Below are 22,740 nucleotides of genomic sequence, written 5' to 3'. Positions count from 1 at the left end.
ACACACGCCGAGCGCCACATTTAAACACTTGAATTATACCCGAGGAGAAGAGACCCTGGAGGAACCGCCCGCCCTTCTCCCCTAAGTGCATTTATTTAACGTACGTGCAATGGATGGGTGAGTGCAACGCAGAGCCCTATAGCTGCTTGGGGGGGGGGGGTGGGGGGGTTGGGGGTGACAACTGTCCCGCTGAGTGGTGACCTGAGCTGCAGCCGCCCTCGGTGGGAGAGGCTGGGCGCTGCAGGGGTGCTCACAGCCACACGGTGCCCTAGGAATCTCAGCCCACTGTTATTTGCTTTCTGTGCAATAATCAAATAAAGTGCTTACAGAGACAGCCCGGGCTCTGCTCATCTCTGGGTGGGGTCAGGGAGGAGGAAGAGACGGTGAAATCAAGAAAACTTGGCCCAGGACGGGGGGCTGGGATCTGTCACCCAGGGCTAGTGGGTGCCACAGGGCTTTCCAGCACCCCAGCTACCTTCCCAGGAGGAAAGCGGAGCCTTTGCCCACAGAGAGCCCGCCCCACGGCAGGCACAGTGTCCTGGTGGGATGCCTGCGCGACCCCCGCCTGCACAGGGGCTGGAAACAGGGCCAGCCCCCCCCTCCCTGCTCTGCAAAAGATGCCAGAGGGGCTTTTTTTTTTTTTTTTTTTTAACTTCTTTCCCCTTTTAAAGTGTGGCTCCCAGAGGGCTGGTAGGGCCTGGTTTAACCCGAGTGCTGCGGCGCAGCCCCGCACTGTGCTTGAGGGCAGGGGCTGCAGGGGAGCGGGGAGGGGGTCTGTCAGGTTTCCCAGGGGAGAAGTCACCCCACAGGGGAGAAGTCACCCCACAGGGGAGAAGTCACCCCACAGGGGAGAAGTCACCCCACAGGGGAGAAGTCACCCCACAGGGGAGAGGCAGAGAGACCGGCGACCAGGAGGGACAACGACCTTGGGAGCGGGGATGGAGCCCAACTCTGCCAGCCTGGCTGTGGGACAGGACCCCCAGGAGGGAGCTGGGGTGCTGGGATTCCCCCTCCTCCCCCCCGCCAAGCCCTCGCACGGTGCCGTGAGGTCCTGCCTCTCGCAGGACACTGCTCTGCTCCCCCCCTGCCAGCCCGGGGAAGCAGCGCAGCCGCCCCTCGTCGCAGGGTTTGTGCCAAGCCGGCTGGCTGGCAGCCAGCGCAGCCAAGGACAGGCTGGGGCTGCAGTGCGGGCTCCGGAAAGGGGCTATTTTTAGCCATTTCAGTTTTTAGCCATCTCAGTTCCTTGTTCCCAAAGCCTTGCAGTGGGGAGGAAGGGCAGGAGGCAGGCAGCGCCCCAGGCAAGGGGACACGCCAGCAGCAAGACACTCGCCCGAGCCCAGAGACACGAGACAGGGCTTGCTGCAGCCCCCACAGGTCCCCCCGTCCCAGCCCCTCCCCACAGACAGGGCACCCACACGCTTTTTTTCTTCAGTTCAGCATTTAATCGCTTGGGCTACAAACCCTTCAAATGAAACACAAAACCTCGGAAAAGGGATGGGGACACTCCTGCTGCAGGCAGGATGAGGCCCAGCCCAGGGCGCTGCCCTGGTGGTGCTCAGCGATGGCTGAAGAAGCCCTGAGGGTAGTTGAACTTGAACGGTTTCAGGCGCATGGGCCCCCTGGAAGAGGAGAAGATGAGTGAGAGGCCGACCCACAGGGGTCAGGAAGCCCACAGCCCCCACAGAAAGGGTGGTCCTGGGGTACTGTCCAGCTGTGGGTACCAGATCCCCCCCGGCAGCTAAAAGAGAGGCTCCAAGGCTGGCTCCAGGGGACAGCAGAGCCATCAGGGTCCCTGCCAGCACCCTCCCCCTGCCCCACCCCAGCTCCTCACCGCCCCAGGCTCCCCTTGGGGTGCCGGGCTCTCACCTGACCAGGCGCAGACACATCTTCTCCTGGGGAAACTCCTTGGGCCCCTCCACGCTGGGGTCGTGGGGCTCTGTCTCCAGGTAGACATCCAGCACCATGCACAGGCGCTGCAGCTGGTTGGTGAGGAGCTGGTAGCCCGGTTTGGGCCCCCACAGCTCCTTGTAGTCCACGTTGACCTCGCTCTCCATGGCCTGGGAAAAGAATCCGTAGGGGACAGGCTTGGGTCTCTGCTCTGCCCTCTGACAGGCCCACCTTGAGCTGCCTGGCCACCAGCTCGCCCCGGGATGGGCACAGAACAGCTGGAAATACCCTCCAAAAGGCAGTGGGCTCTCCAGCCTCCTCTCGTACCACTCCAGCTTACCCGAATGTTGTCGTCGTTGCTGCTGGTTCGCTCTCCTTTCCAGTTCAGGCACAGGCTGAAGACGGGCGGCAGCGTGGAGTAACCGGGGTTCAGGACCACGGCCGCCTGGAGCTTGGCTGAGCAGGGCAGGGCAAAACCATCACCCAGAGCCCACAGGGCCTCCAACCGGAGGGATTTCCCACGAAGACCCCCAGAAGCTGCCCCGGGGGCATCCAGTGTGGGAACTGGCAACTGCCAGGGGAAGGGAAGGCGCCTACCTGTTCCCCTCTCGATCAGGGCCATGTAGTAGAGGTGAGTGTCTTCGGCCAAGCCGGCCTCTATCACGTCTTTAGTGTAGGGCAGCTCCTGCGAGGAGAGGCGAGAGGAGGAGTGAGCAGCTGCCGGCGCTGCGCGGGAGCTGGAAGGGGTACGGCCTCGTGCTGGGTGCCTACCGCGTAATCTTCGTAGGGGATGGCAGCCCACTTCACCAGGCGCGAGACGATCTTGGTAGGGAAGAGGTGCTGGCACTCGCTGGAGACTGGCACGACGCCGTGCTCTGAAACCAAGGACAAGGCCATCTGAGCAGGGGAGGGCTGGGGACGCAGCTCTGTCACTGGCCTGCAGGTAGGGATGCTCCAAAACCGGGACTTGGGGACGTGGTTATCCTTCCAACCCCTTCATCGGGTGCCCAGAGAGGAGCAGAGGAGGCCTCGGCAGCGATCCTGCCGGAGCTTGCCGCCTCGGCAGCGCACGCCTGGCCTCCCTGAGGGGCACACGACACCCATGGGCGTGCGGTTCACCTCCCACCACGGCCCGAATCAGCTCCCAGAGGAGGGATGGCCAGATCCAAAGGGGCGCTGGGCACAGAGCCGGGGGCACAGCCTTCCTCCCCCACGCAAAAGAGGGCAGCCCTCGCAGCCCCGCTACCCCTGAGGACAGAGGGAACCACCGGGAAGGCGGAGGGCGGCGCTGCAGACCTGTAGCGCCATCGAAGGTGACATCAGTCAGCTCTCCTCGGCGAGAGGACCCTGCTGCTGCGCCTTCCCCTCGTCCCCAGGCACGGGGTGGGGAGCCAGGCACTCACCGAGCGACGCGAACTGCTTGTGGAGAGCCAGGCGGGACTGCACCCTCGTCCGCAGCAGCTTCACCGTCAGCTCCATGTGGCTGGCGCTCAGCGAGTTGTCTGCAGCGACCGTGTGCTGTGGGCAGGGGGGGTGAGGGGGCGGCGTCACCATCACGCCAGCCTCTGGGCCCCCACTTGGGGACCCCACGGGGTCAGGAGCCACGCCACCGAGCCCCAGGGGCAGGCACACGCTCGGGTCACCGCTCAGCGCCCGTAACAGGGCTCAGACTGTCACACAGGGGAGGTCACACGGTTGGTGTGGCCCCGCTGCAGGGATTCACCCCCGCTGAGCCTGCCCCAGCCAAGGGTGCACCATGGTTTGGGAGCAGCTGGTGCCAGCAGGAGCTCTGGGGTGACAGGACATGACAACTGTCCCCAACCCCTCCCCAAAGCCCAGCTCGACGTTCAGGGGGAGAGAGGGGCAGGGATGTGACATGCCTGAGGCTGATCCTTGGGGAAGTGCAGGCCGCCCAGCTTCTGCACCCACACGTAGGGGTGGCCCAGCTCTGTCACGTAGTCGCTCAAGGTCAGGATGCTGTGGGGACAACAAGGAAGGGTGACACCACCCCAGAGCATTTCCCCCCCACCCCGTCCCCTCGCTGCCCAGCCTGTGAGCCAGCCTGGAGGGGGGGAGCAGGTACTTCTTTCACCTGCACCCCAGGCCGTGCTTGGTGAGCCCACCCAATGCCCACGGGCAGGACACCGGCTTCCCGGCCACCGAGCCCTCCCTGACAGGCTGGGGAGGGACACGCCATGCCAGCAGCACAGCACTCGCACCAGCCACCTGGGCAAAGCTGCCCCAGCTATGGGGGGCAGCGCTCCACTCACCCCACTTTATCGAACTGGAACTGGTTGGCTGGGTTGGGCGTTTTCCTCCCATGGTCTCCCGGGTAGAGGCAGTTGAGGAGAGAATCTGGGGAGAGCAGGTCACTGGCAGGAGGAGGGAAGAGCTTAATCAGCAGCAGCCTGGGCTCCACATCTCCCTGGGTCAGCCATTAGGCTCCGAGCTCCAAGCCCAGGGAAGGGGTTTATGAGCTTCAAGAGTTGGGTCTCAAGACCAGAATGGCTCTTCCCTAGTTCCACTCCAAAAGGAGATCTGTCTCCTCCCTGGCTGCGAAGAAGACAGAAATCACAGGGCACCAGCTCCCCAGTTTCCCAGGAAGCTGCTCACTCCAGTGCATTAACTCTTAAAACCTGCTGACGCGTACGAAGGAAACATCGCCAGCACAGGCAGGGCACAGCCTGATGGCTGTTTGCCACCCAACAAGCTCAAGCAGAGGAATTCTGCTTAATGAAATAAAATTCTTCGTGTCTGACCGTACTCGCAAGCCTGACCAAGCATAAAGGGCTGCAGGATTTGGCTCAAGCCATTGGTTTGGGGTAACACAGCCAAGGGCAGCTGGGAAGGAGGGAGCACCCTGCACGGGAGCCCTGCAGAGAGACCCCAGCTGCTGCCACAGAGAGGTTTGGGTAGCTATGGGGGGGAAAAAAAAAAGAAAAAAAAAGAAAAAAAAGAAAAGAGAACCCCAAGAGGATTGGGAGGCCTCATATGGGACAGGCTGGGAGGCAACACTTGCTTCCAGGTAAGCCCAGCCCAGTCTCTCCCACCTCCCTCTTCCTTAGGCACCTCCTCCTGGCCCGGGGAGAGCCACCAGAGAGCTTGCAACTGCTGACAGCTCCCTGGGCAGGCTCCCCCAGCTGCCTTTTCAGCTGTTCCTCGCACAAATCAGGCTCCAGCAGTCTCTGGGGAGCCCAGGGAGAGGCAGGCCCACCTCGGGCCCTCCAGACAAGGTGACCTGCAGAGCGAGCAGGTGAAGGGAGCTGCCAGGCCAGGCTGCAGCAGGGAGGGAAGCGGTTCGGCTGCAGGAGGGTGACCGAGCGGGACGAGCAGGAGAGGTTCTCCCCCAGCTCCTGACAAGGCTGGCACCGCTCCCCTAAGAGGTTCCCAACCTCCCTGCCCCTGACTTGTCATGAGAGAGGGAGAGGAGGGGGATGCTGCCTGGGCTGGGGCAGCCTGGCAGGGCTCCTGGCAAGGCCCCGGAGCTAAAGGGAAGGATACCACAGGGCAGGGGAGCAGGTCACCTTGAAAGTGGTCCCCAGAGGCAGAGACAGAGCTGTGCTCTTTGGGGACTCCTCTACCCATCAACGGCCAAGCCAAGGCAGCACTTTGAAACCACAGCTCTGCACAAAGGCCCTTAAGGTGCCCGAGGTAAGGCAAGGTGAGGGACCGAGGTGAAAACCGCACCTGCCACGAGCAGGCAGCTGTCACTGAACAGAGCACGGCAGGACACCAGGGCAGGGCGCTCGTGGCAAGTGGAGGGGTCGCTGCCCGACGAGCTCGGGGCTCAGTGCCCCCCGGGGCTCTCCTCACCCAGCACTGATGGCGGTCGTCATCTCAACGGCAGTGGTCACCTTGGCTTTCACCGTCATCACGTTGAGGTTCATCAGGTAGTAGAAGGTGAGGTGAAGCACGTTCTCATCTGCACCAACAGAGAAGGGGTGACAATGCTGTCTGCTCCAGCTCAGAGCACTCTGCAGAGGGGGGCAGGCATGCCCTGCTGCTAGGGCAGCAGCAAACAGGGCAGAGAGGCAACGTGGGTGGTAACTGGCAACCGATGGACGCACTGGAACCTCCAAGGCCATCCCATCAGCGCTGCCAGGCTGCATCTGTCATGCCCAAGAGCCCACCACAAACCAGAAAAGCTCCCCACTAGAGGGAGGAAGCTTCAGAGCAAGGTCTCCCCACCTGTAGGGGGGAAGAGGAGCTCCAGGAAAGAGAGCTGATACCCCCTGGAAGGCCACACTCACCCCTGCTGGGGCAGCAGGGCTGAGGGCAGGACAGCCTCTCCGCACCCCGAGCTCTCCCCGAGGACGCCACGCTGCTGCTGGGCTGCTCCCTGACCTGCTGTCACACCCCCTCGTGCGCTCTCCACCCAGGGCCACCCCACCCCACTCACCTTTGCACTTCAGGTCGACAGTGACGGACAAGGGGTGTCGCTTGAGCATCTCCTTGCGCTTGTCGTCCAGCTGCACGCCCAGGGTGGGCCTGCGCCGCTTCTGGGGAGGGCGAAACAAGCCGTCAGACCCTTCTCCTCCCGCTCCTCAGCGACCCCCAGCCCCCCAGCCTCCTCTTGCACTGCTCTTTCCTTCTAGTCTAGTTCCCCAACCCCGCCGTGCTAGTGGCCACGGAGCTGCCCTGGGGAGGGAAGGGAGCAGAAATCCCTTGCCTTGCTGCAGCTCTGGTTCTCTGGTTCCTGTCGTTCCTTTGCTCCCAGGAGCGTCCCCTGCCTTGTGAAGACGGGGCCACAGGACCTGGTGGCCCCAAGAGCTTCCCCACGGTGAGGGGCAGAAGCTGAGGCCCTTCCCTTTACCCTTCCCCACAGCAACAGCCCGATACTCCAGGCGCTGCTGCTGGTGGTGGGACGTGGTGGCACAGACCTCCTCAGGCCTCCGTGCTGGGGGCAGCCAGCGCCTACGGCCCCTCCCCAGCATCCAGAAGATACAACCTGTAGGGCCTAAACACTGCCTCGAGGGAGAAGGACCCCGGGTGCAGAGTTCAGCTCCAAACAGGGACTGACAGGCATCCCACATCCCTCCCCGAAGGACGCCAGCCTCCCCAGCCTGAGGCTATTTATACAAAGTGGAGCAGCTCCAGCTGGAGAGCTGCTGGTGGGATACTGGGATACGAGCTGGGCAGGTTTGTACCCTGGCTCTCCCACATTCAGGACAGAAACTGGAAATGGCATCTCCCTCCTCCCAAGAAACGGCTGGATTCCCTATCAGTGCACATCCACACCCACTTGTAACAGGCAGGGACCAGTTCCCAGCCCCAGCAACCCCAGCACCTCCCAGTAAGGCGGCGGAGCGGTTTGCCCACAAGATGCAGCGTTGGGAGAGGACGCAGAAGGGGGCAGCGCTCTCCCTTACCGTGGTCTGCTCCTCCTCCGCGTCCGAATCGCTTTCGTCATCTGCGCAAAGACAGGGGTGGGTGTCAGCGGGCACCGCCGGGGGCTCAGCAGCCTGCCCACGGCCAGCAGGACCACCAGCCCCTGCTCCACGGCCACAGCTCTCCCAGCCATCACTGGCCCCACAACAGCAGGGCCTTTGCAGGATGCACACACAAAGTTAACACGTCCCCAGGACCAGGGGTCGCTCCAACAGATGAGGGGCTGCGAACAGCTCTCGGGAAGGAGGAGCTGGGGACAGAGGGGATGAGCTGCCAGGGCCTTCAGCCAGCAGCACAGACACCAGGCACTTGCCATTTCGGGACCCACTTGCTTCTCTACCCAACCCCATCAGGCAGCCTGCCTGTGGCAGCACCCCCCCAACTCACCCTGCGAGTCCTCAGGTGGCTTGTATAGGGCTTTGGCTTCCTCTACGCTCCCTTCGATGGCCACCACAAGCTTCTTGTCTACAGAAGAGACACAAAAACTAAGCTTTGAACCCCACTTCTGTACGGGAAAGGCAGTTAGAAGCAGCCCTGCCCCAGAAAGCTCCTGCCTTGCGGCAGAGGAAGCTCAAATGAAGAGTCAGTGGGAAGAGGCAGTTGTCCAGAGGGCTCCATGAGGCCACAGCAGGGCTGGATCTCCTGGAAGGACGGGGTCAGAGGAGGGAAAACGCTGCGTTTTGAGGGCTTGTCCCTGGAAGCCATAAAGGCCAAACCTTTATCAAGAGGCAAAAGGGTTGGGTGCCTGGCTGGCACAAGCAGGGAGCGAGGAGCTGGGTCATCACGGCCACCAGCGCCCATTAACAGGGACTGGCGTGGCCAAGTGCCACGATGTGGTCCTTCCACGCTCCCCTCAGGCGCTGCTGCCCTGCTCCCAAGAGCGGCGGGAGAGCAGGCAGCACTGCAGCTCCCACACCACGCTTCAGCCCAGGGGGACCCTGAGCCCTGCTGGGAAACCCCTCCCCGCTCAGGAAGGCGTCAGAAAGCCTCTCGGAATGCAAAGGGGATGAAGGCTTTCGGGTGCACTGCGGGGAAGGTACCTTCTGAGAGGTACCACCTGCTCTGGAGTCCCCACCACCCACAGCTGCCACAACAGAGCACCCACCCCACGGGGCGACAGCTCTCGGGAGGCCGCGTCAGCACCGAGCCAGCTCACGGGCTGCAGGGACGTCCCTGCCGACCTTGGGAATAGGGGCCAGAGATGGGAAGCGAGCTTCCCAAGCAGTTCTTCCAGCGAGGGAGCTGAGCAAACAAGGTTTCAAATGCTGCTGCCTCATGGCACTGGCCCCTGAGGCCACCCCACTGCTCTGGGCTCAGCAGAATCTGGCAGCAGAGCAGACGGGACGTAAAGGACCTCCCAAAGTGTCCCCAAAGCAGCACTTGGGAGTGAAATCTGGCCCGTGGGGGGAGCACTGCCCTCCAGCGCCGGCTGGTGAGAGCCCAGTGTCGCCGAGGACTGCGCTCCCGCTCGGTGCTCACCGCAGGCCTGACCGTAGGCGCTGGCTTGAACGAAGAGAACGTAGAGAGGCGGCGGGAGGTGCCGGGCCGTCTCGTACTGCTTGTGCGCTTGGTCGAAAGGCATGAAGAGATACTCCTGGACAGGCAGGGAGGCCTAGGGGAACAAGAGGGCGAACCTTCATCACCGGGAACAGAATAGCTCGCCCTCACGCCCCCAAGCTGGTAAGTGTGAGACTGGAGACAAGCCCAGAAGCCGCGGTGCGGGGTTGAACACAGCCTCGGGCACGGCGAGCCCCCAGGGAAGGGCTGGCAGCTCTCCTTCGCCGGAAAACTTTTGGATCTGAAAATAACCCAGTTCCTTCTCCTGTTCTTCCCTCCCAAGGCAATCACACGGGGCTGGAACTGCGTGTCGCTCTCTAGGGAAAGGCCCATTTAACAGCTCCTCCATCCGCAGCTCTGCGGGAATTGCCGCATAAACAAGGAGCCTCCGGAGGAGTCTCGGCACGAGGCAGACCTAACCCCCCGCCTGGCCTGACTGGGAGCAAGGTACCTCGGAAGCAGAATCAGCCCAGGCATTGCACCTCTCTGACACAGCCCTTGGAGCGTGACCTCAGCTCAGCCCTGAAGGCCTTCTCCCCTTCCTGCAGAGCTCAAGTACCTGCATGATGCTGTTGAGCCGAGGCTGGAGGCTGCTCAGATACTCCTTCTTCACCTCAATCTCCTTCAGGATCTTCTCCTTGCTAGTCAGGCACTCCTTGTACTTCTCTGCCAGCCTAGGGGCGGGAATTCGGTTACTGCCACAGCTACAAAGCCTGGTGGGGCTCACCTGGGCCCCCGGCTCTCCTGACCCGGCAAAAAAATCACTGCAGGAACCAGGAGAGCTCAGACGTGGTGACAAAGAGCTCTTAATGCCAAGGGCAAGCGGAAGCAGAAGGGAACTGATCAGAGCCGGGAAATGAACAGGGAGAGAGAGCGGAAGCTCAGCCTCGTGCCGTGCTCCGAGGGGGGACGGCGACGGGACCTTCCCTCAGCAGATCTGCTGCTGCGCCAGCCTCTGCCGCCCGCAGCCACGGCCACGGAGCCCTGCCCGACCCCACCGGGCTCCTCAAGGGGCCTCTCCCCTCCCTGTCACCAGAGTCGCTTCACGTCACGTCAACTCCTCAGCTAAAACTCATGAGAGCAGAGGTTTAACACAGCAGCAACTGCTCCTCTGTAACTGGGTAGGAAATCCAGGAAAACGCAATTCACCACAAGCCCGGATACCCTTGTGTTTGGGGAGAACACGTTAAATCTCCTTATTGCTGCTGATTGCAACCTCTTGCCCGGCAGGAGCAGGGAAAGCTGGGCAGGGAGTTGTGCTGCCCGGGACAAGCCACCACCACAGCAGGGGGAGCAGCGGTTTGGGGAGCTCACACCCTCCCCTCTCGGGACCCTGCTCCCTGCCAGACGGGAGCACCCGCAGCGCGGAGGAACCCCCCTCTGAGAGGGAACCACAGCCCTGGCATTGCAGGACCGAAATGCTTCTGTTTCCAAGCAAAACTGTCTTTGTGTTGGGTCAAAGCACACCCCGACAGGCTCCTACACAATGCAGTTTTGAAGTCCAGCTTTCAGACACCTCTACCGAGCTCCCTGAGCCTGGGAGAGCAGCAGAGATCTCTAATGCCGCACCTTTGGGAATGGAGCCCAAGCCAAATCCAGTACTCCACAACGGGACAGCTATGGATGGATACGAACAGCCCCACCAGCATCAGAAAGAGCCCAAAGCATCTGCCCTTGAGGCAGCGGGAGAGGCTATTTCCCGCCACAACGGTGGCGAGAGGCGAACAGCGGGGCTCCCTAGACGCCGTGGGGCGAGGACTGGGAATCGCAAGGCTTCTCAGCAATTCAGTGTGCAGGGTCAGGCTCAGTGCAGCTCATCTTTGTGCTCTACACAGTTTGCAACGAGCAACTATTTTTAAGGAGAATCCTCAAGAGACCTCCGGGTGCGTGTGCTCCTCCGTGTGTGCCGCAGGCAGAGCCATCTGGACCCGGCCTTCGGCACTGGTGAGGCTGCACCTCGAATGCTGGGTGGTTTTGGGCCCCTCGCTACAAAAAAAAAAGACATGGAGGTGCTGGAGTGTGTCCAGAGAAGGGGAACAAAGCTGGTGAAGGGGCTGGAGAACAGGTCTGTGAGGAGCAGCTGAGGGAACGGGGGGTGTTCAGCCTGGGGAAGAGGAGGCTGAGGGGAGGCGTTACCTCACAACTGCCTGAAAGGAGGCTGGAGAGAGGTGGGGTCGGTCTCTTCTCCCAAATAACAAGCGATACGACAAGAGGAAATGGCCTCGAGTTGTGCCAGGGGAGGGTTAGATTGGATATAGGAAAAAATATCATCGGTAAAGGGTTGTCAAGCGCTGGAACAGGCTGCCCAGGGGAGCGGTTGGGTCACAACCCCCGGGGGTATTTAAAAGACGTGCAAACATGGTGCTTAGGGACAGGGTTTAGTGGTGGACTTGGCAGTGCTGGGTTAACGGTTGGATTTGACGACCCTAAAGGTCCTTCCCAAACCACAGGACTGGGATTCTCTGGGATTCTCTGACTCGGCCGCAGCGCCAACGGGTGCCTTGCACCAGGCCACAGAAACGCCTGGGAGAGACGAAGCAGCGTCAGAGCCGCCCAGCACCCGCCCGCAGCGTCTCCCGCTCCCCTGCTCTGCCGAGCCGCCCCGTTGGCTCGGCCCCCACCGACAGGCTCGGCCCAATCTTTCCGGAAGGCCGGTCTCGGCCGCTCCTGGCTGACGGAGCCGCTGGCTGTTGGCCAAGCACGGCAACGCCGCGTCACGCTCGCTCCCCGCGTGGGGCAGCAGCCACCCGAGCAGCCGAGCCTCCTGGGCCCACCGAGGGACCTCGGGGGGGGGGGCAGGGGGGGGCAGAGCCTGCCCCCACAAGGTGGCCACCAGGGCGGCAGCGCCGGTCGCAGCTCAGCTGGCACGGCGCAGGCAGCAGCTCCCCAGCGCGGCAGGAGCACAGGCAGGCCCGGCAGCAGCACGGGGCTGGCTGCATTTTGCTCCTCGCCCCAACGGCGCGGCAGGCAGAAGAGGGGTCGCTTCGCCCTGCCCAGCACATCGGGCGGAAGCGGGCTCTGGAGGGCGGCGTGTCACCACCCGCCCTTCGGGCTCACCCCTAGGGTGGGCGGCGTCCCCGTGCCCTGCTGCAAGAGCCTCCCAGCAGACTCTGGGGAAACATCAAGCTATAAAGTTCGTTTTCTGCTCTTGATCCCCAAGAGCCAGCACTGACGTTTGCTGCCTCAGCGAGAGGACACTTGTGGGTCGATCAGGAGACCCAAGATGCCTTTGGTGTCATCACCCAGAGCACAAGGCGCGGTCCCAGCCGGGCAGCCCCTCCTGCGCAGCAGCTGGGGCTGGCTCGGGGCTTCTCTCGCGCTGGTTTGGAGGTTGCTCTGCTCCCCAAGGTCCCCAGGGCTCTCCTCCATCAGGCAGTTGAGAGAAACCTCCCTGAGCTATGAAACAAGAACCCCAGCTCCGCACAGAGAGTGAATCTCCGTGCCAAGGGCTCAGTCGCACAATAAATCTGTCCCTTGTTCCACGCTGACCACTTCAAGAGGGCGTTAAAACCTTTACCACCCAGTTGCTTCCCCCAGCAGCTGGGGGTCCACCAAGAGCCCCGTGCTCAGCGCCGGACGGGCTGACGCCGTCCAGAGACGCCGCTGACCCACCTCTTGCGCTGCTCCAGCTCCCAGTCCAGGCGAGCCAGGGTCTGCTGGTGGGGCTCCGACAGGGTGACGGCAGGCCGGCTGATTTCGGGGGGGGCTTCTTTGTAAAACTCCTCCAGGCTCACCAGTTCGATCTCCTCGTGTTTTGACCTGCAAGGACAGATGGATCAGACTCGGGAAGGGTGGGAAATGCTGCAGCACGGCTGAACTCAGCCGCGCCTCAGGGGAGAGCGGTCGATGCCAACACCCCGTGCCCCGGCCTCGCCACCGTACGAGCAAGCTGAACCGCAGCAGAGGAGAGAAAGGTCTGAACAGGATCCCTCCTCTCCTGGAGACACCTTCCCCCTCCCCTCAGTTAACCAAAGCACTGTTTGAGGCATCAGCCTAAATGCAGCCCTCCTGGCAGCAGCTCAGAGTGCTGCCCAGCACAGATGGCTTGGCTTTTGGAAGAAAAATCCCAGTACACGGAGGCCAGAGTCCTTGAAGAGACCAGCGTGGCCACGTCTTTGACATTTACCTGTTGTCTCCCCACCCATCACAACAGATGCCCTCTTCCCTCCCATGCTTTCCCCGTGTCCCAGCACAAGAACTCTGGGAGACTCCGTCTCTCCTGCGTGGTGGCACCTGAAGCACCCAATCTCCTCCTGCGGCGGGCTCAGGAAACGTGGCAAGAGATCCCAAATGTTGGAGGCCTCCACCCCATCTCAGACACACCGTCGCTCCCTCTCCTCCCCAGCCAAACTCACTTGAACTCCAGACATTTGGTGATCTCTTTCTGCAGGTGCATCACCTCATAGAGCAAGTTCTGGAGCTGGAGGTGATACGCGTCGACCTTCTGCTTTGCCTGAAACACAGACGCAGCCAGAGCAGGGGATGAAGCTCTGTTACCTTCCTCCCAGCAAACACAGCCCGCAAGAGAGTCACCAACACCCCCCCCCCGTCACGCTATCAGCGAGGGATGGCAGGTTTTAGGGCGTGCAACCATTTTTGAGGGTTAAAAAGACACTTTCAAGGGCTGGGAAAGCAAATGTTCATCACGTGAAACCTCTTCTGCTCTGGAGGCAGCATGTTTTGGGGACAAGGCACGGCACAAGGCAGAAGCTGCTGGGGCACGTGGGCCAAATCCCCTCCCATCCCCGTGCCTCAGTTTCCCCACTGGTACAATGAAAACAAGCATCGTTCACGAGCTGTGAATAGCTCTCCGAGACGGCCGGGTGAGAAGCTTCGGAGCCAACTGCTGACACATCTCTCAGGCCTGCAGCACACCAGACTCTCGAGCCAAGAGTGCTCCGACTCCCTGCTACATCTGAGAGAGAAGCAGCCACCACTCCTTCATCACTTGTCATCGTCGCAGCCGCCACTTCACCGCAGCCGAGTCTCCTGACAAACCTCCAACTCCAAACCCACGACCTGGCCGGTGTTTAACTCCTCCCACACACCCCCACAGGCCATAATGGCACCGTCTCTGACCCCACTAAACCCCCACCCGTATTTGTCGCCCCCCAGCCCCACTGTACCTCGTGGGTTTGGTCTCTCCCTTTCTTCAGCCGAATATGAGCCAGTCGGTTGAGCTTCTTCAGGGTCATGAAGTGGACACAGCTCTGAACCCGCCGCTCGTCTATCTCCGAGGCCTGAGAGGCAGGAGGGAGGCGTTTGAAGCCAGAGACGCAACTGGACCCCAAAGCCCCTTCGCTGCAGGGGCTTCCTGCAAGTCCTGTCCCAGAGGGGCTCTGGACTTTGCCAAGGAGCCACGGTCAATGTCACCAGGGCTCCCTTGGGAGCCTCCCGTGGCCAGACTCGCACCTCACCCCTGGAAACGACCTGGGGGGTGGTTCCAGGCTCACTCCAAGGATTTTTCTCGGCAGAAGGACCAGAGGCGGTTGAGCCTGAAGCGCCCACCCCGCCGTGCAGAGGGCAGGGTGGGCGGCTGCGGCACAAGCCTCCCCTACCACGGCTGAGCCTGCCAGACCTCCACGGGATGGCGAGAACCCGGCCGCTCCCGCTGCAGCCGGGAGGGGCTCAGTGCCTCCCCCAGGAGCCCCTGACCCACCAGTACGACCCAGGAGCCCAGACACGCTTTGGCAGAGCTCGGTCTGCACCATGGCTGCTCAGCCAGGACCGATGCCTCGGCTAAATCATGTTTCCCTTTATTTAAGGGAGGATGTTCCATTTTCCTGATACTCCCCAGAAGACAGCGCTGCTTCTACCCCCGTTGCTCTCAGATTAAGGAAAAACATCAGACCAGAACACATTAAATCAAGCACCAAGGCTTCTCCTTACGTTGTCCTTGATGCCTCTACTCTTCAGCTCCTGGATTTCTGCCATCAGCCTCTGAAGCTCCTGGCAAGTCTCTCTGTAGAGCTCATAGTCTTTGATAGGGTCACGGAGATCCACCTCGCACTCCTCGCTGTAGTACCGAACATCCTGCAAAGGCAGAAAGCACCTTCTACAGCTCGTTCCTTCCACCTTCTCTGGAAGGGAGAGCTGGGAAACAAACTGTTGGGTCTCAATTCCCGGCTCTGTCCATTCATCCCACTCCCAAGGAGACTTTAGGCATGGGAGAGGACTCAGTTAAGGATCCTGGACACAAATACCACCAGGCACTAAAGCATCTGGGAAGTCCAGGCTGTGTCTTATATAGTTATTGAAATTTAAACTGGTGCCTGTCCTGCACCAGCTATATCCAAATTACTACAGAGAATAAACTGAGAGAGGTAACTACTACTTCAACGCTACTCTCCACTTTGGCTGAACCTGGGTTACTCTGCTGCTCGTGGGAGTGTTTTAAGGCAAGCTGCAAACGCCCGTGGGACCTTTATCCTTGTGCTCGCTCTGCCTCTGTCTGCAGAGAAGCATCTGACTTCTTGAGTGCTGTTTCCTGAAGGAGATGGAAACAGGTTCAGAAATTCGGAGTGGGGAGTTTCAGAGGCAGCAGGAGCAGGCTCGGCTCTGGGGGAACGCTCTCACAACTTCCCAGAGGGGAGAATAAGGCCAGCAAAGAGCGGGTACGGGTACGAGATCAGCCCTCTGTAAGGCAGGACACAAGCACCCCGCCACAGCAGCCAGGGGCCCTACCTGGTCAGCATCGGCTTTGCCCCGCTTGCCCTCCTGTGGGCCCCCATCTGTGCGGATCACTTTGGGTTTCCTCTTCTTGCTGGAGTCCGATGACATGGTGCTGCCAGTCAAGGACAAAGCCATTGTCCGTGGAGGGCCAAAGCTGCCCGGGATGGGGACTATCCCGGCCTCCCTCCTGCCAGCCTGCTTGGACTCCACAGCCTCCCAGCCCAGGGAGCCCCTGCGCCTCCACCCCACCCACCCAGTCCCAGCCCTTCTTCCCACCAGCTTCTCCCATTCCAGCTTTCACCCCCACCATGGACCCCCAGCACACCGGGCCCGCGGCCTCCGCTCCCCCGGAACCCCCCCAGGCCCCCAGCACACCGGGCCCGCGGCCTCCGCTCCCCCGGAACCCCCCCAGGCCCCAGCACACCGGGCCCGCGGCCTCCGCTCCCCCGGAGCCCCCCCAGGCCCCAGCACATCGGGCCCGCGGCCTCCGCTCCCCCGGAGCCCCCCCAGGCCCCCAGCACACCGGGCCCGCGGCCTCCGCTCCCCCGGAGCCCCCCCAGGCCCCAGCACATCGGGCCCGCGGCCTCCGCTCCCCCGGAGCCTCCCCAGGCCCCCAGCACACCGAGCCCGCGGCCTCCGCTCCCCCGGAGCCCCGCCAGGCCCCCAGCACACCGAGCCCGCGGCCTCCGCTCCCCCGGAGCCCCCCCAGGCCCCAGCACACCGGGCCCGCGGCCTCCGCTCCCCCGGAACCCCCCCAGGCCCCAGCACATCGGGCCCGCGGCCTCCGCTCCCCCGGAGCCTCCCCAGGCCCCCAGCACACCGGGCCCGCGGCCTCCGCTCCCCCGGAGCCTCCCCAGGCCCCCAGCACACCGGGCCCGCGGCCTCCGCTCCCCCGGAGCCCCCCCAGGCCCCAGCACATCGGGCCCGCGGCCTCCGCTCCCCCGGAGCCCCCCCAGGCCCCCAGCACACCGGGCCCGCGGCCTCCGCTCCCCTGAAGCCTCCCCAGGCCCCAGCACACCGAGCCCGCGGCCTCTGCTCCCCCGGAGCCCCCCCAGGCCCCAGCACACCGGGCCCGCGGCCTCCGCTCCCCCGGAGCCTCCCCAGGCCCCAGCACACCGAGCCCGCGGCCTCCGCTCCCCCGGAGCCTCCCCAGGCCCCAGCACACCGGGCCCGCGGCCTCCGCTCCCCCGGAGCCTCCCCAGGCCCCAGCACACCGGGCCCGCGGCCTCCGCTCCCCCGGAGCCTCCCCAGGTCCCAGCACACCGAGCCCGCGGCCTCCGCTCCCCCGGAGCCCCCCCAGGCCCCAGCACACCGGGCCCGCGGCCTCCGCTCCCCCGGAGCCTCCCCAGGTCCCAGCACACCGAGCCCGCGGCCTCCGCTCCCCCGGAGCCCCCCCAGGCCCCAGCACACCGGGCCCGCGGCCTCCGCTCCCCCGGAGCCTCCCCAGGCCCCAGCACACCGAGCCCGCGGCCTCCGCTCCCCCGGAGCCCCCCCAGGCCCCAGCACAGCGGGCCCGCGGCCTCCGCTCCCCCGGAGCCCCTCCAGGTCCCCAGCACACCGGGCCCGGGGATATCCCCCCACCTCAGCCCCGTCGCCCCCCATCCCGGGTCGGTTTCCCCCCCCCCGGGCCGGCGGCGCCCCTCACTCACCGCGCCGCTCGCCTCGGCGCCGCCCGGAAATGACGCCAGGCGGAGCGGCCGAGCGCGGCGCAGAGCGGCAGCCGCTCAAAGGCGCCCCCTGGCGGACACGCCCCCCGGAGGCCCGCGAGCCACGCGCGACCAGGGCGTGGCCTCGGCAAAGGGGCGTGGCCTCGGCAAAGGGGCGTGGCCTCGGCAAAGGGGCGTGGCCTCGGCAAAGGGGCGTGGCCTCGGCAAAGGGGCGTGGCCAGCGCCCCCATTGACAAACCCCGGCTGGGGGGCAGCGGGCAGCCCTGGGGAGCGGGTCCCTCCGCGGTGGGGGCACCCGCAGGGCTGGGGGGTCCCCAGTGGCACCGGGGGTATCCATGGGCTTGGCGAGGAGGGGGGGGGGAAGCATGGCACAGGGTCCCCAGTATGGGGTCCCCAACAGCACTGGGAGCACCCAGGGGCTTGGGGTGGGGGGTCTCAGCGTGTTAGGGGTGAGGGGGCTTTTGGTGCAGAGGGCACCCATGGCATGGGGCAGGGTTTCCTCACGGGGGGAGATGAGGTCGGGAGCCTGCACCCCATGCTAGGGGGGGGGCTGAGCACCCCCAGCACCCACTGCCCCCCCCCACAGAGGGCCAGGCGTTGGCATATTAAATATTTAATTGGTGATGTCCCGCAGCCGGGCAGGCTCCCGGCGGGAAAGGCACCCACTGGACCCATCAGGAGTAATTAAGAAGCCCCCCACCACCGCTGCAGCCCCCCCAGGCAGCACCGTCCCCTGCCACACTCGGGGACTTGCTGCAGGACAGGGGTCTCCTGCCCTTCCCCTCCCCAGCCACAGACCCCCTCCCCGCTCTCATTCCCCATACAGCACCCCAAAATAGGGGAGGAGAGCCAGGAGCTGGGGAGGGAGCGGGGACCCCCAGCCCTTCCCCAGCAGGGCTGGGGTGCAGGCAGGGAGCGAGCCCCCCCGGGTACAGGCAGACGCTCCAGCGCAGACCCCCCGCTCACTGCAGGGGTGAGATCTTCAGAGGAATCATTATCCGTGACTCCATAGTCCGGATCAGCGGGACTGGAAAAGGAAGCAAAGAGAGAGGTGAGGGCAGGGGTCCCCCCACCACAGGCAGGGAGTCCCCACGACGGGCAGGGGGTCCCCCCACCACGGGCAGGGGGTCCCACTCACCCGTGTAGTACACGTTCTCGTCCCAGCCCCTCTTCCTCCAGGCCGCATTCCTCGTCTCCTCCCGGGACTGCAGGTCCTTGTAGGCTGCGGGGAGGGGACGGGGCTGGCACCCAGAGCCCCCCCACACCCAGCCCCCCACGGTGGGGGTCCCCAGGGGGGTGACACGGGCGGAGGAGGGGAGCCTGCTTACCCCAGAGGTGGTGCACGACGTAGAGCTCCCCGATCTGGGAGAAGAACCCACCGACCGCCTCCTGGTTCTCCTGCCGGTACTTGATGGCCCGAGCCCTGACACGCAGTGGGAGAAACACGGCGGGGGGAGTCGCCCGAGGGCCCCCCCCCCTGCTCCAGGGGGTCCTTTGGCCACCTTGGCTCCCTCCGTGCTGGGAACACAGTCGCTTACCAGTTGTTGCCCCATTCAATCATGGTCCCTGGCTGGAAACAGAGAAGGAGAAACCCCAGTGAGTGGCCTCATCCTGCCTGCTCCCCCTGCTTGGAGCCGCTGCACCAAGGAGGAAGGAATTTGGGGGGCTGCCCCCCCCCTCCCCAAACACCAGGCAGGACCCCCACCCCGGGGGTATATCGATCCGAAGGCCGCTCACCTTCAGCTTGTAGGTCCTCAGCTCGTAGATGTTGGGTCCCTGGCGTGGCAAGGGCTCGTTCCAGAAGCTGAACTCCAGGAGCAGCTGGTTCCTGCGGGACAGCAGCATCCGACTCCTCTCCTTGCGGAAGTCCAGGTACTCCTGGGGACAGCCCCAGCCAGCGGTTTCGGGGTGGGGGCGAGCACGACCCGGGCGGGGGGGGGGGGTGGGGTGGGCGCAGGCAGAGGCGAGGCGCAGAGCTCAGGCAGCTCGCCCCGATCCCGGCGGTACCTTATTCTGCTTGAGCTTGTTCATACAGTCCATGAGAGCCGGGTACCCACCCGAGAAGCGCCAGAGGTGCACTGGAAGGACAGCACGGGGCTGTGGAAGGGGTGGGCAGTGCTCCAAAAGCCCCCCCCGCCCCCGGCAGCTCCCACCCCTCTCCCGCTTGCATGACAGTCGGCCCCCGGCACAAGCCGAGGTCTTTGCCCCCATGCTCGGCCCCTGGGGCGGTGGAGGCACCGGGAGGCGCTGCCTGCCTGCCCTCACCTGCCTGGTCCTGCTCGCCGTACCACGTGTTCCAGTTCCCCACCAGGTCGCAGGGGTAGTCGGCGTCCGAGTGGAGCTTGGGCAGCACCTCCTCTCTGCAGGGGCACAGGGGGAGGCAGCTGGGTGGGGGCCAGACACCCCAAAACCGCTCCCGATAGCCCCATTTGCCCTCCCAGCCTGGTCCAAGGCAGCCGGGCACGGAAGGGTCTGCCCTGAGGGCATGCACCCATTTCACAGGGAGGGAAACTGAGGCAAGGAGCAGGGACACGGACCCACCCAGGGTCTCGAGGAGCTCTTCATGAGCCCTCCCACCCCCTTCCCTCCAGAGCAGCACCCTAACACCCCACCAGGACCCCCAGAAGCCCCCCAGATGTGCGGCAGGGCTCACGTCAGGCTATTGTAGGCGTCCAGGCACTCCGGCTTCACGTTGTGAACTGCAGGGAGAGGAGAGAGGGGCTGCCAGGGCGAGAGCTGAGACCCTTGGGGGGGTGGCCCATGGGTGAGGAGGGGCCAGCACAGTGGGGTGCACCCCACCTGCGCTCACCCCCAGCCCCCTCCTCCCAGCGGGGCCACTCACACTGGATCTTGTAGAGGTTGCTGGTCTCCTTCTTGGAGAGGAGGTTGGAATGGGCATCCTTGCGGGGGTCCACCTTGTGCACAAAGAGGGAGCGGAACCAGCTGCCCTCGGCGTCCCTCGAGTACCCCCTGCGAGACAGCGGGTCAGCGGGGAGCGGGGGGAGCACCTGCCGACACCCCCTTGCTGGTGGAAACACCCGGAACGACCGGCCGGAGGGTGAAACGGGAACCGAAGGCCGTTCTGCCGGTCCTGCCTTCCTGGCTCATCCTCCGGCTCCTGGGGAGCACCATCCCTTTTGGGGGGGCTTCGCTAGGCTTCACTCAGTCCCTCTTGGGGGGAGCCGAGGCACGGCACTGCCTGGCCCGTTTTTGTAGGGGACACGGGGGACAAAGGCACAGCCCCCCCCCCCGTCCCAGACTGCGGCGGGGGGCTGGGGGGAGGGTGTCGACCGGAGCTGAGGCGGGCAGCCCCCCAAGGGATTCCCCTCCCCCAGTCAGTCCCAGGAGTCGCTGCGGCCGGCGGCGACCCCTTCCGCGGTGGGGCAGCCCCGCTGCCCCATGGCACCGGCCCAGCCCCGGTGGGGGGGGCGGCGGGGCCCTCCCCAAGGAGGCACGGCAGGGGGTGGGCGGGGGGGTGGGCGGGGCCCCTCCCCCGCCCCGTGGCCGCGCTGCCGGCCGGACCTTTGCCCCCGGTGAGGCATTAACAGCGGGGGCCCCCGCCCCGCCCGCCCGGCGCCGCGCCAGGGCCGGCCCGCCCGCCCGGAGGGGACCCGGGGAAAGCGGGGTACGAGGAGGGGAAGCGGGGCCTGGTGGGGAATTGGGGCCGGCGGGGGTGGGGCCGGAGGTGGCCGAGGCCGGGAAGGCCCGGGCTGTCCCCGCTCACCGCGCTCCGCCGGGGGCCCCGCCGCCGCCCGCCCGCCGCAGCCGCCGCAGGACCGCGCTGCCGCCTGCCCGCGCCGCCGCCATCTTCCCCCGCAGCGGGGCGGGGCCTAGCGGAGGGGGTGGGGTTAAGGAAACCCCGCCTCCTCCGGCCGACCACGCCCTCCGGGGGGCGTGACGCCACACCCTTCTCTTAGAAGCTGGCCTGGAGAAGGGTGATTCTGATTGGCCGGTGCGCCCCGCGGCCGGCCACACCTTCTCGCCCTGAGCCACGCCCACTCGACCCCGCCCGCGGACAAGGCGAGGCCTCATTGGCTGCCGGCGAGGAGGCGGTGTCCGGAGAGGGCAGGGCGCCATCGGACGCCAGCAGCCAATCAGAAGAGCCAGTTGGAGAGAGCAGTGTCTGATTGGCCGCGGTGTCATGCTCTGCTGCATCCGGCCCCCTGCCGGCCAGAGGGGGCAGCTGCCGGTTGGGATCTGCTCCAGGTGGGCGGAGCTCCCGCGGGCTCCTCCCTAAGGGGAGGCGGGGTCAGGGTGGGGCGGGGTCAGGGTGGGCGGGGCCTGGGGCGCCCCGGGCTGGAGGGGGGGGGCCGGGGCCGGGACCCACCTGCGGCGGCGGCAGCAGCGGCGCCCACGGGGGGTCCCCGTGGCGCCCCCCGGGTGTCCTCAGTCCCGCAGGGCCCGTCCCGGGCCGGGGCCCCCTCCTGGGGTGGGGGCACCCGCGGTGAGGGCACGGGGTGCCCCCTGATCCGTCCTGCCCCACGGCTTCCCCCCACAGCCCCCCTCCCCCATAGACCCCCTCAGCCTGCCTCATAGACCCCCGCCCCGGCTGCCCCATAACCCCTCCTGCCCCGTAGACTCCTCTGCCTGCCAAATAGACCCTCCTGACCCACAGCCCCCCCAATCTGCCCCATAATCCCCTCCAGCCGCATTGCCCCCCCCAGCCTGCCCCATAGCCCCTGCCACCCCATTGCCCCTCCTGCCCCAAAACCCTCTCAGCCTGCCCGCTAACCCCTCCCACCCCACAGACCTGCCTCACAATCACCCCAGAACCTGCCCCCCCATATCCCCTGCCTCAGCACAAGTCCCAGGGGGGCTGCAGTGCCAGCTGTGGGTCAGGGCACCCCATGGGCCCCTTGTCCTGCCCCAGCACCCACAGCCAGCCCCAGGGCCCAGCCTGGGGGAGCAGGGCTGGGCAGTAGGGCAGGACAAGGTCCTCAGTGCTGGGGGGCACTGGAAGGGCTGGGAATTGGGGTCCTTGCAAGGGTTAGGTCCCCTGACGGGAGAGTATTAGGGTCCCCCTAGCATGCCCTGCCCAGCCCTGGGGTGTTTGGGGTCCCCCAGGTACTCTGCTGTGGGGCATGGGGGTCCCAGGGGTTTGGTGTTGCCACCCTGGCCAGACCCCTCAGCTGCTGCTCCTGGGGGTACCATGGCACCCACCAGCACCCGTGGGGCACCCCAGCACCTATGGGATCCCAGGAGAGAGGGTGCCAGAGCAGCTTGGGGGGGGCACCTAGAGTTAGATCGGGGGTTGGGGGCACCTACTGCACACACCCCCGCCCCCCCGTCCCCAAATGCCACAGAATAGAGGGGAGGCTGGTTTGGGGGTCATCTGCCAATGCCCACCCCCAAAGCTCACCTTGCTGGGGGGTAGCGGAGGGATTGGGGGGTGGTGAGGAGGGGGCATGGGGGGATCCACCAGCTCCTCACCCGGGGGGCACAGGGAGCACCAGCCGGGGCGGCGAGCAGGCAATGGGGGCAAGAGGGGACCCGCACTCCGGGGTTCCTGGGGGGTCTGCAGGGAGAGGGTGCGGGGGGGGCTGGGGGTGGGAGGGGGAGAGAAAACAGG

The 22,740-nt window shown here is 64.9% G+C and overlaps 2 protein-coding genes across 2 annotated transcripts; both read right to left on the bottom strand.

Annotated features, from left to right (window-relative positions):
• Window positions 1-1,419: 1,419 nt before the first annotated feature.
• On the bottom strand, window positions 1,420-17,181 carry THOC5 (THO complex subunit 5). Its single transcript, XM_086474484.1, has 20 exons — window positions 17,154-17,181; window positions 15,517-15,616; window positions 14,722-14,865; window positions 13,959-14,072; window positions 13,188-13,285; window positions 12,445-12,591; window positions 9,392-9,506; window positions 8,755-8,887; window positions 7,663-7,740; window positions 7,257-7,297; window positions 6,287-6,386; window positions 5,701-5,809; window positions 4,158-4,259; window positions 3,768-3,864; window positions 3,291-3,405; window positions 2,659-2,762; window positions 2,485-2,572; window positions 2,228-2,343; window positions 1,867-2,057; window positions 1,420-1,619 (listed from the first exon to the last, which is right to left on the bottom strand). Exons 2-20 carry the CDS (start codon window positions 15,610-15,612, stop codon window positions 1,556-1,558), a joined length of 2,052 nt encoding a protein of 683 aa, XP_086330610.1. The 5' UTR covers window positions 15,613-15,616; window positions 17,154-17,181; the 3' UTR covers window positions 1,420-1,555.
• Window positions 17,182-18,133: 952 nt separating this feature from the next.
• On the bottom strand, window positions 18,134-20,978 carry NIPSNAP1 (nipsnap homolog 1). Its single transcript, XM_086474275.1, has 10 exons — window positions 20,896-20,978; window positions 20,014-20,141; window positions 19,825-19,870; window positions 19,437-19,531; window positions 19,179-19,249; window positions 18,909-19,049; window positions 18,710-18,741; window positions 18,500-18,594; window positions 18,310-18,393; window positions 18,134-18,198 (listed from the first exon to the last, which is right to left on the bottom strand). The coding sequence occupies exons 1-10, from the start codon at window positions 20,976-20,978 to the stop codon at window positions 18,134-18,136; spliced, it is 840 nt and encodes a 279-aa protein (XP_086330401.1).
• Between the last annotated feature and the right edge of the window lie 1,762 nt (window positions 20,979-22,740).

Source organism: Leptosomus discolor, chromosome 16 (genome assembly GCF_034619465.1).
Source record: "Leptosomus discolor isolate bLepDis1 chromosome 16, bLepDis1.hap2, whole genome shotgun sequence".
Lineage (NCBI taxonomy): Eukaryota > Metazoa > Chordata > Aves > Leptosomiformes > Leptosomidae > Leptosomus > Leptosomus discolor.
The sequence above is the reverse complement of the archived record's forward strand: the minus strand, read 5'-3'. Positions and strand labels throughout refer to the sequence as shown.

What these genes read in the sequence shown, in the direction of transcription:
- THOC5 (XM_086474484.1), bottom strand. Translation starts at nt 15,612, where the DNA reads ATGTCATCGGACTCCAGCAAGAAGAGGAAACCCAAAGTGATCCGCACA. An exon ending in CGCCTACGGTCAGGCCTGCG is followed by an intron (nt 7,741 to 8,754) that starts GTGAGCACCGAG and finishes TCTCTTCTGTAG; the next exon opens with ACAAGAAGCTTGTGGTGGCC. An exon ending in ACGACCGCCATCAGTGCTGG is followed by an intron (nt 4,260 to 5,700) that starts GTGAGGAGAGCC and finishes TCCTCCTGCCAG; the next exon opens with TGACCTGCTCTCCCCAGATT.
- NIPSNAP1 (XM_086474275.1), bottom strand. Translation starts at nt 20,978, where the DNA reads ATGGCGGCGGCGCGGGCAGGCGGCAGCGCGGTCCTGCGGCGGCTGCGG. An exon ending in ACAAGCTCAAGCAGAATAAG is followed by an intron (nt 19,050 to 19,178) that starts GTACCGCCGGGA and finishes GGCTGTCCCCAG; the next exon opens with GAGTACCTGGACTTCCGCAA. An exon ending in CGTCGTGCACCACCTCTGGG is followed by an intron (nt 18,394 to 18,499) that starts GTAAGCAGGCTC and finishes CCCTCCCCGCAG; the next exon opens with CCTACAAGGACCTGCAGTCC.